At 46.1% G+C, this 14,335-nt stretch overlaps 1 protein-coding gene across 1 annotated transcript in view; it reads left to right on the forward strand.

Moving 5' to 3' along the window:
- Positions 1-2,290: 2,290 nt before the first annotated feature.
- The window catches only part of LOC310804268 (synaptic vesicle glycoprotein 2C-like), a gene marked incomplete at its 5' end in the record, with an annotated part of 21,562 nt that continues 9,517 nt past the window's right edge, over positions 2,291-14,335 (forward strand). Inside the window, 3 exons of the mRNA XM_083669429.1 lie at positions 2,291-2,885; positions 8,939-9,119; positions 13,035-13,186. Coding sequence (XP_083525555.1) covers positions 2,291-2,885; positions 8,939-9,119; positions 13,035-13,186 — 928 coding nt within the window. The remainder of the gene's footprint in view (positions 2,886-8,938; positions 9,120-13,034; positions 13,187-14,335) is intronic.

Genomic DNA, 14,335 nt, shown 5'->3' on the forward strand with positions numbered 1-14,335 from the left:
AGTATTCATCTTCCCTCATTATAAAAGTTCCCTCAAAGTTAGGGAGGGAGAGTTGATTATGTATTCTCTCCTTCTTCTTTCTTTGGAGAAACTCTGAGCTTATCATGAGGTTGATCGCCAAGCCTGACCTCCACACTGAGTTGTCAGGCAGTGCGTTAGGGAAGCTAAATCACTGTAATTGAGTTTAGGGAAGTTTTTGCAAAGGGAGGAGGAGACTCACAGACCGCTTCCCCCTGTAGATGGGCCAGATAAACAGGAAGTGTGTGTTTGTTCTTTGTTGGGTAGTCATGTCGTGCTTGTATGTGTTTCATCAGAGCTGATTGGTGGAATGAAGCAGACCTCTAATGTAAAGCTTGTAGGAGATACAGTATACATGTATGACATGTATAGAATGTATACATGTATGACATGTATACATTCACACACACAATAACAAGGTCCACACGTACTGACATACACACGGACATACTTACATACAGCATACTTGCATACACACACACATTATCATTTAGAAATACAAAATTAGCTTCTTTCCACAGCACTCTCACGCCCACAAAGACAATGTTAGTCAGAACACGACTTTCCACTTCATTTCACTGCTGCATTGCAGCAAAATCTTGGGGCCCTGATTTGAGATGGTATGGAGCTTCAATGCTTATGTTAGCATGACAGATGCATCCTGAAGTTTTATCTCCTGGGGGGACCAGAGGTGAGGAGAAATACCATACATCAACCTGCCAGAGCCCATCGAGGGCTCCCAACCTCACCTCACCCCTCCTGCATACTTACTCTACTTGGGACATTTTTTATTATTATTTTTTTTTTACTAAAAGCAGATATTAACCTTAAAGGAATGTTGTTATATTAACCTAAAATTCATTATTTAATACAGTGACCGTAGGCAACTCTCTCATTTGATGATGTCAGCTCTCTTCTTGGATATGTGAAACTACTCAAATAAAGACATTCTGAAGCTGAGAGGAGTGCAATGTGACATCCTCTGAGAACTATGGCTGGGGCTTCTTACTGGACTCTCTGGTTGTGGGCAAACTGGGCCAGCTTCATCCAGCCAGAGTTGAGTAATGGTTTAGCAGATGGCTGTGTGATGGTTGCGGGGCCCCAGCTTGCGGGATGCTGACAGCAGTCGGTGGTGGCGCAGGCAGGATGGTGAAGCCTGATGTTTTGACAGCTCCTCTGAGAGGCTCTTGAGTCACAGTGTCAGAGTGTAGAGCCACATTAGGGGAGGGAGTCTCAGAATATGACATGTTCCCAGGCCTGGGGAGCGATCCACAAAAAGAGACAGCACAACAGAAATATTGTACATTGTTCACACAGAACTCATAAACAGCGAGATTGAACATACAGCTCCCAGATTAAACACATATCTTATAGAGAACAGGGCCAGACAGAACACTTCAAAAGATGGAACACACAGGGCTACACGGAACACACAGGGCTACACGGAACATACAATACTAGACAGAACACAGACTCTACACGGAACATACAATACTAGACAGAACACAGACTCTACACGGAACATACAAGGCTAGATGTAACATACGGACTCTAGATGGAACACACAAGGCTAGATGTAACATACGGACTCTAGATGGAACACACAAGGCTAGAGGAACACAGACTGTAGGTGGAACACACAAGGCTAGAGGAACACAGACTGTAGGTGGATCAGATAGATTTATTCCCCTCTTCTAGACCTCAATTCTACTTCTCTTGACGTCACAGACAGCCAGGATCCCAAGATAGTTCTAAGAGGAGTTATGGTACACTGAGGGCCTCAAGGTTTATCCACTCACTTTGCAGTTAGGGTAGTACTGAGTGGAAGTAGCAGCATATCATCTCCAGTAGGAGTATACTGTATAAATGGATGAAATGAAGCTTACCTTACCTTCCTTTTCTCTCTCCACAGACAGATGAGTGGCTCACTGGAAGACAGCCAGCGTTGATGGTGACCCAGCTCTCTGCACTTCACCGCCCTCTGGCTGTTCCCAACCTGCTGCGATAGAGATCCATAGCATCTATCCATCATTTGACTATCCCCAACATACTGTAACTTACAGAGCCTCTGCTCCACAGGGAGCATCCAGGATAAGTACTGTCAGTAAGAAAGTTCCTACTACAAATTCTTCAAATCTCTACCACTTAACTACCCCCTACTGCAGTCCCCTAGCCATCACTGCAAATGAGATTTGGTTCCCAACTGACCAGCTTGGTTGAATACAAAAGCTAAAAGACAAATAGATAAACAGTTAGGGTCAGTGCTGCCAAGATGGATGATACATACAGCAACAGGACTTCCTTGGCGAAAGGGGCCAAGGGCATCGCTAAGGAAGCCAAGCGCCACGCCGCCAAAAAGGTCAGCAAGGTCGTGGACCGCGCCTCAGACGAGTACTCTCAACGGAACTACAACCGCTTCCAGAACGAGGACGAAGATGAGGAAGACGATGGCGAACGGTACTCCCACAACCCCGGCCAGTCAGCCAACAATGACGAGGGGGCCTCCAGTGACGACACGGAGGGTCACGATGATGAAGATGAGATCTACGAGGGGGAGTACCAGGGGGTACCAGCCCACAGCGATGGGAAGGCCAGGGATGGGCAGGTGTCCCTGGGACAGCCGGTGTCGGACAGCCTGAAGGAGCGTAAGGAGCTGGAGAGTGAGAGGCAGGCGGACGAGGAGGAGCTGGCCCAGCAGTATGAGCTGATCATGCAGGAGTGTGGCCACGGGAGGTTCCAGTGGCAGCTGTTCTTCGTTCTGGGCCTGGCGCTCATGTCCGACGGGGTGGAGGTGTTTGTGGTGGGCTTTGTCCTGCCCAGCGCAGAGACTGACATGTGTGTGCCCAACTCTGGGGCTGGATGGCTAGGTAAGGATAGCTGATATAACACACACACACACACACACACACATACACACACACACACAGTGAAGACTATGATCAAAGACACAGCGCCATGTCTTACTCATCTCTTTGAAGTGACACAGCACTCTCCCTCCCTCTCATGTCATTCATCTTCAGTCTATCATCTGATCTCCATAATCTCACTGAAGCTCAGAGCAGCTATATTTGTTTTCCATACGATAGTCTCTCTCATTGGTCTTTGTTAAGAATAAAGATAACAGAGTTACTGAATGAAAAACATGCACAGACGCAACATAGAAATAAAAAAAGCAGAATAGAATGTCTTCATTTAAAGTTTGTTCTGTAAATGTTGTCTGACTGTAACCTATCGACCCAATACTTCTACTTTTAGTTCCCTGTTGCCTAGCTGATGCTAATGTTTGGTTGTTGTTAACCGCCGTCTGGGTTTCAGAGATGTGAGGGCAGAGAGAGCTTGGTGGGTGACATTTTGCACAGTAATCTTTTTGGGTTGGGAGCAGCGAGTGGGTTGTCATGGCACCAGGTATTTGGATACATGAGTAGGAGGTGTTTTTAGCAGTCAGTGTAGGATGGATCTCTCCCACACTGAAGGGCACCACAGTATTGTGCTTATCTGTCTATTCCCATGTGTCTGTTTCTGTGTTCTATGCCCACAGTAGTAGTTGTTAGTGTCTGTTGAACATTGAGATCACCAACCCTCACAAATCCATATACTACATAGATTTATTTTCCCAGTCACACTGTCTTCATCATCCTTTTCCTGCCCATTGTCTGATGCGTCACCCGCCTATGATATTGTAATTGTGACGCATTTCTGAAAAGAAAAAAGAAACGTGGAGACCAATACAGTCACCAGAGCTGTTCAATCACACACACCTCTCATGATTAGGGCTGAATAAAGGGCTCTGTGTGTGTGTGTGTGTGTGTGTGTGTGCGTGTGTACCGTGGGCCTGAAATAGCCCTGGTGCAGTAGAGCTCTGATTGTTCTGGCTCATCGTGGTATCTCTATGAAGGTCAGCCACACTGTTCGTGGGGAAGTGGCTCTAATTGTCTGCCTGCTTAAGGGGCTCTTCTCTTGACTGGGCTGCTTGCTGAGTGAGAGAGGGGGGTGGCATATGGTGAGAAGTAAAATGTTTGTTCTCCTGCAAAGCCACAGCTCTCAATTAGTTTCTAATTTAAACATACCTTTCTGGCTTTTCAAATGGATGTGAAGAAGCTGGCAGATGCCTCTCACAAGAATACCTCGTCTTGGAATAGAAAGCGTTCTTCGTGAACAATTTAAATATAGAGCCTGTTTAAAAAAAGATAGATGATTAAAGGAGTACTAGCTAAAAACCAAGAGCAACAAATGGACAAATGTTAAAAAAGTTCCATGTGAAGAGGCTGCAGATGATCAGAGACTAAATTGAATGCAGTGAGGAAATATCCCTCTATTTACAGTACCCCCCCCCCCCCTCCCTCTAATACATATGTTTCTCAATTACCCCTGCCTTTATCCCTTTCTCTCTCACACACTCCCCTCTCTGTCTCACTGCCGTGCGGAGATGTGATGGGGAGATGTGATTGTGGTGTTACTCTCTGCAGCATGGTGCCTCACTGCAGTTTAGTCATGCTTAGCTGGTTCAGGTAGACATCACTGAGTTATGGAGGGAGAGAGAGAGAGATAGAGAGAGAGAGAGAGAGAGAGAGAGAGAGATAGAGAGAGAGAGAGAGAGAGAGAGAGAGAGAGAGAGAGGGGAGAGAGAGACTTATGCTACCTCTAACCGCCTGTCTCTACAAACCCCTTCACACATGTCCCTCAATCCCTCCACACTCCTCACTTCTTCCTTCCTTCTCTCTTTCCTCCCTCCATCACTTCTCTCTGTGTTCTGTTCAAGGGTTTAGAGTCAACCAGCAGACACAACAGGGCTCGGGTGTGTGTGTGTGTGTGTGTGTGTGTGTGTGTGTGTGTGTGTGTGTGTGTGTGTGTGTGTTGTTGGGTCATCGAGTTAGCGAAGTCATCGAGTTACCATTTCTGTGTGTAGGTCAAACTGTCTGTGTGTGTGTGTGTGTGTGTGTGTGTGTGCTTGTGTGTGTGTGTGTGTGTGTGTGTGTGTGTGTGTGTGTGTGTGTGTGTGTGTGTGTGTGTGTGTGTGTGTGTGTGTGTGTGTGTGTGTGTGTTGCCACAAACATCGACAGCTGAGCTTAATCAACACAATGGGGTGATAGATTGGCCCTGCTGGAAGCTGTGGTCTGCTAATTATAACATCCAGCGACAGGAACATTTTTACTCCACAACAGAGCTTCCCCAGACAATGGCCCCTCCTTCATCCACCGGACAGAGTAGGTCACTGTTCTGCATGGAGGTTATATCATCACCTGTATACAGTATGATGCGGTGTGTGAGAGATACAGTACAGTGTATCAATTAACCTGCACCACTGACCACTTAGAATGTACACTCACTGACCACTTTATTAGGAACACCTGTACACCTTCTCATGGTGGAAGTGGTGTAATGGTGTGGGGAATGTTTTCTTGGCACACTTTGGGCCTGTTAATACCCATCAATCATCTCTTGAATGCCACAGCCTATTTGAGTATTGTTGCTGACCCTGTGCATCCCTTCATGGCCACAATTTACCCATCTTCTAATGGCTACTTTCAGCATGATAATGCACCATGTCACAAAGCAAATGTCGTCTCAAATTGGTTTCATGAACATGACAATGAGTTCAGTGTTCTTCAGTGGCCTTCCCAGTCACCGGATCTGAATCCAATAGAACACCTTTGGGATGTGGTAGAACGGGAGATTCACAGCTTTAAAGGTCACCTGAAAAATCTGCAGGAATTGCGTGATGCAATCATGTCATCATGGACCAGAATCTCAAAGGAATGTTTCCAACATTTTGTGGAATCAATGCCATGAAGAATTGAGGCTGTTTTGAGAGCAAAGGGAGGCCCTACCCAGTATTAGTATAGTGTTCCTAATAAAGTGTTCGGTGAGTGTATATAAATGCTTGTAGGAGCACCATACTACTGTAATGTGTGTGGCCTTTCTTTCTGTATTATTCTGTCTCCAACCATGTCAAAGGCCTTATGGTAATGACAGGGGAGGATTGAACTGAAAAACATCCTTACAGTGATATACTGTATATTCTGTTGACCTCGTCACTCACAGTCAAGTGCAGTCTCGAACCCCTGTCTCTCTGCCTGAGACAGTATCCTGACTCCCAGTCCTACTGACTGATCCTTGTCCCTGTCCCTCCTGTCCCTCCTGTCCCTCCTGTCCCTCCTCACCTCTCTGCCAGTTGGCTGTAGAGACTGGAAGGAGAATGTTAATAGAAGTGTCTGCCCCCACATTGTAATTGACTGCTTTGTGCCTTGACAGGCCTCTCTCTGGTCCAGTCGGAGTGTTTGTCTGTGTGTGTGTGTGTGTGTGTGTGTGTGTGTGTGTGTGTGTGTGTGTGTGTGTGTGTGTGTGTGTGTGTGTTAGGGCTTAATAGTGCCTCTCCTCACTACAATAGTAGTGTGTGCTCAAGGGAGTGCTGCTAGTCTGAGGATATTGTACAGTAGAGAGGGTTGGCCTCAAGTGTCATGTCCAAGTGTCCTGTCCAAGTGTCATGTCCAAGTGTCCTGTCCAAGTGTCATGTCCAAGTGTCCAAGTGAATTTAACTTGGACAAAGAGGTTTGCTGATGTACGTTTTCATTTAAATAAAAATGGGTTGTTGTTTTCTTGTTTGATTTAACGGTACATCTGTTGAAAAACAATCTAAGCTTCCTAGGTCCTCACACGCCTAACTCTAGGCCTGTCAATCACAGATCAACCTCTGGGAATCCCCTGATCTGGGGGGAATCCCTAAGAACCTCTGGAACATTCAGAATGTTCTAGCTCAGGAATTAGTCAGCTGTTTCTGACTGTTGTCTGCCTGCTCTGCTCTCTCATCCGTGCTCAGGACCCAGCAGCGAGGAGCAGAGCCTCGAGTGGGAATTACACTTACACATAAGAGCTAATTACCATAGAGAGAGAAAACACTGTGCCTTACGCCTGCTGGAGATAGGAGTGGTATCTTAAGTAATCCCTCTGGGGGCAGAGCAACGCTGCACAGTGTACCGTTTAAGAGAACAGATAGAGCGGGTTTGTGGAAATACTGTTCTCTATAAAATGTATTATTGGTTTATAATTCAATTAGACTAAGTTCAGCTTCATTTCAATCATGCATATTAGACTGGGATTTGTTATAGAGGGCTCATCAGAAGGCCCAGTAGTGAAAAACTTTTTAAAACTGTTTATAATAATGCTACAGTAGTGAAATATGAATGTAATATCTAGAAAACAACATGTTCTGTAATTCAAGACAATCTTATTGTTTTGCGGTGGGTTAGAGAGTAAGCTGGTGTGTCACTGAGGTGCTGAGGTCTTTGAGATGGGAGCCTGGGGTCTGGAAGAGATGAGATGGGAGTCTGGTGTCTGGAAGAGATGAGATGGGAGCCTGGGGTCTGGAAGAGAACATATACACTCTCACCCCTGTTTGAACTCCACAGGAAATCACAAATCCAATCCTGGAGAGATTCCTAAGGCCCCCCCACGCCTTTCTAAGGCCCCCCCACGCCTTTCTAAGGCCCCCCCACGCCTTTCTAAGGCCCCCCCACGCCTTATCACCCACCCTTTTTATTACTGATACAAACTAAGTGTAGGGGAGTCATAAACAAAATGAGGTGATGTGAGCAGATACCATCACCCTGGCTGTGTGTGTGTGTGTGCGTGCGTGCGTGCGTGCGTGCGTGCGTGTGTATATGTGTGCAGTAGTGTTCTATGTCCTCTCTTGGATCAATGTTGAGGCTAGCTGTAGCGTATGTATGTTCTCCATACAGTGGCGGTATTGAGAGTTCTGTGTTGTTTGTCGTAGCTGTGCGTAGACTCCAGTGGTTGTCAACTGTAATGAATTACTACCTCTCACCATAATGTCTGCAGAGCTTGATAAGGCAGACTACCTGCAGCATATCTGTCCAATCACCTCGATGCGAGGAGGGAAAAGAAATGGGAGAAGGCTTCCGCTCGCTCCGCTCTTCCCAGCGCCGCATAGTCAAACCATCTCACTCAACCTACATTAGCATTCTGATTAGCATATTGGGAGCTGGTGAGTAAAGTGGATTTTTTTACTGGGCCGTCTACCCCTCCCTGCTGAGAGTCCCTAGGGACAGGAAGAATGATGATGCTGACTTCCTGTGGACAAACACATTGCTGTGACAGAGATTGACGTGACACCAACTCTTAATCAGGGTTGACGTCATCTTCTCTCTTCTAATTTAAGAAATGAAGTGCCCTTTTGTTTTCACTGAGGAGTTTTCAGCACTTGTATTGGACTTTGCAAGTAATTTCTGTAATTGACTGATTTCAAATGGAATTGACCCTGACCCTGTATTTAAAGTGTATTGACTGACCTTATTTTGATCGTCACGGTACACCCCCTCCCCCAAACGAATCAAAAACTGCAGTCTAAACACAATTGTGTTTGGTTGCAGTTTGTGTAGTGGCTTCATGACTGCCTGTGTTGTCTTTATGAGGTTCTGTCTGCAGTGCTCCAGGCAGTGCTCCATCCTATCGATCTCCTTTCTCTGCTACGTCATGTGACCCCTCAGAGTTTTATCAATGGCCTGGAAATGACAATGAATTTAAACCCTGTTTAAATCAGCACATGTCTGCTCTGGACTCCACTAATACAGTCAGACAACACCACTGATACTGTAGCTCTGTGAGTCAACAACACCTGCCTGTGTGTGTGTGCGTGCGTGTGCGTGTGCGTGTGTGTGTGCGTGTGCGTGTTTGTGTGTGTATGTGTGTGTGTGTTTATTGTACTGATTTTGTGTTTTCATGTTGTTGTTTTTCTCCAGTCAGCAGTTTGCCTTAGAGAGGTGTTTTGGTCCAGATGGTCCAATTTTGTTTCACAGCAAAATCCAAAAGCACCACTTTAAAGTATAAAACACTGTTTAAATGAATCTCTCTCCTCTTTCCCCTCTCCCCTATCTCCTTCCCTCCTCCCTCCCCCTCTCTTCAGGCAGTATTGTGTACCTGGGGATGATGGTGGGGGCATTCTTCTGGGGGGGTCTGTCAGATAAATTGGGCCGAAGACAGTGCCTGCTCATCTGCATGTCTGTCAACGGCTTCTTCGCCTTCCTGTCCTCCTTCGTTCAGGGCTACGGCATGTTCCTCTTCTGCCGCATGCTGTCCGGCTTTGGGTGAGTTCTATCCTATTGTATTCTACTCTGTTCTGTTCTGTTCTGTTCTGTTCTGTTCTGTTCTGTTCTGTTCTGTTCTGTTCTGTTCTGTTCTGTGCATGGCTTAGGGTTGTCCTTCACTACAATATACAGTACTGTATATATTGGACTACAGCACATACAGTATTCTGACATAAAGTAATATTACATTCAGATGTGGGAGTCTGGGTATGGGTGGGTGATGCAGGAGTGCATATTGTACACCTACAGTTCTACACCCTACATTGCCCTACATTTAATTGAATAAGGGCCCAAGTACTTTTCTCCCATAGTAGTTTTAAAGTGCTCTCCAGAACATTATGTTCCACTGTGTTGAGAGATAGCAGTCCCCCTGAGATGTAGACTCTCTCGCTCGCCCACTCCAGACTGCTCTGTACACCCACCACTGAGTGTCTCTCTCTCTCTCTCTCTCTCTCTCTCTCTCTCTCTCTCTCTCTCTCTCTCTCTCTCTCTCTCTCTTTCTCTCCTCTCTCTCTCGTCTCTCTCTCTCTCTCTCTCTCTCTCTCTCTCTCTCTCTCTCTCTCTCTCTCTCTCTCTCTCTCTCTCTGAGGCAATATGAGTTGGTTGATGTTTGGAGGGGTATTAATCAGTCAGCCAGACAATACTTGGGTTAAAGTGACAGATGGTAAGGTTAGTGCAGCAAGGCTAGACAGAGTGTATGTCAGTAAGTCAAGCTTCAATAGGGTCTTGGATTCCTATATTTTTCCAAATGTTTTTTCAGCATATCACCATATGGTTGCTGCAGATGTGAGTGTTGCAGGTCCCACCTCGACCAAGGTCATATTGGCATCTTAATGTCAAGTTTTGTAATAGGTGTTGTTATTTTTGTGGAAAATGGAAGGAAAATAAGAATAGGCAATGGTGGAAGGTGGGGAGGACAACAGCCAGGGTTAAGACGACTATATCCCAATTGGAGCGAGATTAACAACATTGGACGTGGTCTTATTAACCACAAGGGCTCGATTCAGACTTGTATGGGGATAGTGGCAGTGGAGAGCAGAGCATGCAGGGGCTTATAAGAGACCTGCCTAAACTGAGGCCAGAGTAGGGTGGCGGCCTAGATGCGGATCTCAAGGAGCTAACAGTTGCTGTCCAGCAGCCCTTTTCAGGGCGTGCACCAGGGATTGATGGCCTTCCGTGTGCTTGTCAAATCGCCTGAAGATGCTAATGGACGTTCTAGTGCACAAGGACCATTGACCAGGTCGTATTGTGTGCCTGGTCACTCAATCGCAGACAATATTTTTCTCATAAGGGATGTTTTGGACTGGGCAAAGTTCGGGGGATGAGGATCTGGGACTATTGTCAGTTGACCAGGAAAAGGCTTTTGATCGTGTATGCCATGTGTATTTGTTTGAAACCATGAAATATTTTGGCTTTGGGGATGGGTTTGCTGTATTCTGGGGCTTCTGTTATGTTTAAGGTGGGGGAAGCGTTGCCCTCCTTCAGGGCTGCTGTTTGCTTCAGCTATAGAGCCGTTACTTAGCGCTCTAAGGGCCAAGCTTCAGGGATTACACTGTCCCTGTCAGCACCGGGGCAGTGTCCCTGTCAGCATACGCAGATGATGTAGAAGCTGTCAGTGGAGCTTTACAACTATGAGAGGGCCTTTTCTGCCAGGGTGAATTGAGTAAAGGTCAAGAGTAAAAGTCTCTTGATAGGGATCACATGACACCCATAGTAGACAAGGTTAGGGGTTGTCAGGTTGTCGAAATGGCAGTGGTCGTTGCCGTGTCCTTCAGGGGGAGGGTCTTGGTCACTAATAACATGGCCGCCTCCACACTCTTACCACACTCTAACCCCACGAAGTTACTCCAAGAGCTGCAGAGGAGGCTGGTGGACTTGTTCTGGTCGGGGGGGACACTGGACCCGTGCTGCGGTTCTGTATATATCAGTCCAAGAGGGGGCCCAAGACCTGGTGGATATTCAGAGCAGACTCGCATTCCGCCTACAAGCAGCCCAAAGACATTTGTATCAGCATGACCTCAGCTGGAGGGGTGTTGCATGGGCTTTACTGTGGAGGACGGGTGGCCTAGGATACGACAGGCAGCTGTGTCCAGAGACCTGCCAGAACAAGGGGCCTGGATATTACGTGAGCCGATCTTTTACCAACCCTTTGCGAAGGATAAGACTGATTCAATCGGCTAGCTTGTTGGGTGGCCTGACCAGAGCTGGAGTCACCACAGTTGTTGACCTGAGAGAGCCAGCTGGCTGGAGATGTTAGCAATCTGGAAGAGCAGAAAGCATAAGATTCTGGGGGTCTACGGATGCTAGAGCTGAAGTGTTAGGACTAGTGGAGGCAAGGCTACGGGCGGAGTTTGGTTATTACAAGCTGGGCAACAATTTGACAGAATCGAAAGATTCTGTGATTGGTTGGTGTCAATAAAGGTTTTTTATGGAGGTCTCTCTTTCTCTCTTTCTCTCTCTCTCTCCACTTTCTCTCTCCGTCTCCACTCTTGCAATGTCAAAGAACTCTACAAGAGGTTATTCTGCCTGCCTGGCACTGGCCCATCCCCTGAGTGGGAAAGGGAACAAAGAAAAACACAAACGTTTGCTAAATGTTGAGAGCAGAGTAAATGAATGGTGCATTTTATTACTGATGCAGTGTGCTTGGCTGCTCATGTCCTTGCTGCTTGATTAGGCCAGACCTGACCTTTCTTTTCCTCACATCCATCTGACATCATCACTGATGGACAAGCCATGTCAAGTTTACAGGTCACGGGAGGGTAAATAATTTTATAGCAAAAATGTATGTACTGTAGTGTTTTCGATAAATACTTACAGAGTATAGAGACTATGATAGAATACACTATTATCACTGTTATTGTACAAATACTCCTTACAATGACATGATGATTAATGCTCATTGTTGGTATTCAAAGCCTGACCTGGGTCTTTGGTAAGTTTCACATTAAAAAGAGCAAATGTAATTTAATCTGAGACAGCCTGTTTTGCCCCAAGGGTATTCATAAATCATGTGACTATTCAAAAACAGGGTTTCCGTTGGAAAGAGCTGTCAAAACCAACCAGCAACACAAAATGGATTTACAGTCTGAGCCTGTGTTTGCATGCGTGTGTGTGTGTGTGTGTGTGTGTGTGTGTGTGTGTGTGTGTGTGTGTGTGTGTGTGTGTGTGTGTGTGTGTGTAAGATGACTCATACACTACGGTCTATTGTAACTCAACCAGTCCCACTTATTATAGCCAACACACTGCACAATATAATGGCTGTCTGGCTTTTATTTTCATGTAGATTTAAAGACTTCTCTCCATTTGTTCTCACCTCTTTAATGGCTGCCTTCTGGAGGTTTCCAGTGCCTGCCAGTAGAATGATACCTACCTTGATATCTACCTTGATTTACATAGAATTGCTGCTCTTATGGTATAGACATTCAATTTGTTCAGTAGGACAGAAAAAGCAACATTTAAGCCTCCCTCGTCATGGTCCTCTATTTTGATTCCCTCTCAAATAACAACACATATCTAAGTAGTTTTATTTCTGTTGCACACTCTTGCCAATATGGCTAAATAAAGGGCACTTTGGCTGCTAGCACCAGTTTCTTTTGTGGGCTATTGATTTTCTCATCCTTTAGATCAGAACAAGATGGCCCTCTCTCTCTCAGTCCTATTAAATCAGGCGGCTGTTCTCTCACTCTCTGTAAGCTGGCAGCCATGTTCTCTCTCCAGCTGCCCCTCATCACTCCAGTGTGGCAGAACACACACACATCACACCCAGGGGATATTAAGTCCAAGTGGCTCTCAAAAACAAAAAACAAATTGTGACTTCCTTTTGTCTTGTATTAGGAGGATTACTTCATTATTTTTAATAATATTTTACTTCATAGTTGGAGACACTCAAACTTCATTTCCCATGCTCCCATACAGGATTGGGGGTGCAGTGCCCATCGTGTTTTCCTACTTTGCGGAGGTGCTGGCTCGGGAGAAGAGAGGAGAGCATCTGAGCTGGCTCTGTATGTTCTGGATGATTGGAGGAATCTACGCCTCAGCCATGGCCTGGGCCATCATCCCACACTATGGTAAGTGACAGCACCAGCCAACCAATTAGACATCAGGATTTTCAGTATGGCACACCTGATTCACGGATTCTAATCACACTACAGTGAGTATCAGGGCCCTCTCTCCTATCAACCATTTGACAATCATCTGGGCCTAAACCCACAGAGAACAAGCAAAGGCAACAGTGGTAAGAAGAAAGCTTATATTGCTGAGTAAACACTACACTACACCTCATATCAGTAACCAGCGCAAAATGGAAGGAAAGAATGAATGAAAGGAGAGAGGAGAGAGAACGGCAGTGATGAGTAATGGAACAGAAAGAGAGCAATAGATACAGTAGGAATGATAAGGGAACAATGAAGCTACGAATGGAGAGAGGCGTGTGGGGAGGAGAGGAGAGGAGAGGAGAGGAGAGGAGAGGAGAGGAGAGGAAAGCAGGGAAAGACAGAGCTGAAGAAGAGGACGTGATGGAGGGAGGGCTGGAGGAGGTGGAGGAGTGAGGATGATTTATGTGGGCTGTGTCAGGGATATTTAAAAGGTGAAGGAACACAACAGGAGGGGGGGGGCGGGGGGGGAGAGGTAGGGTGCGTAGAGTCAGAGAGAAGGCGGAGCGGCATAAAAGGAAAAGAGAGGGGGAGAAAGGAAGAAAAAAAGAGATGAGGGACGAAAGACAGAGGCGAGAGAGAGAGAAAGAGAGAGAGTCCTGTAATTCATCATCAACACAGGGCAGGAAGTACGTAGCGGGAGAGATAAGCCAGTAATGAGGGAGATGGGAGAGGAAGTCCAGAGAGTGTCTGCCAGCTCCAGGGGCATGTTTCTATCCCTCCTCATCACACATAATGACGTTTTCCCATGGGACCGGGCCAATGGACCAATGTGGCTGCCAGGGCCAATATAATGAGCTCAGGGATCAGACAAGACCTCCAGCACCCAGTGAGAGTAGGAACACAGGTTTAAATATGACTTATGACTTATGACTGAACACATCTCTCATTAATAGTGTAAACATACTCAAATAACAACACACCCCTAAAATGATGCAAACAGCACAAGAGACGGCCTTTATACCTAAGGCTGTATCTTTGTGCAGGCAGGTGTTTAATAATCAGTGAACGTCATAGATTTTCCATAAAATGCTATAAACAGGAGAAGATAAAAGTGCTCATCAT

Source organism: Argentina silus (genome assembly GCF_951799395.1).
Source record: "Argentina silus genome assembly, chromosome: 5".
In the NCBI taxonomy this organism is placed as follows: Eukaryota; Metazoa; Chordata; class Actinopteri; order Argentiniformes; family Argentinidae; genus Argentina; species Argentina silus.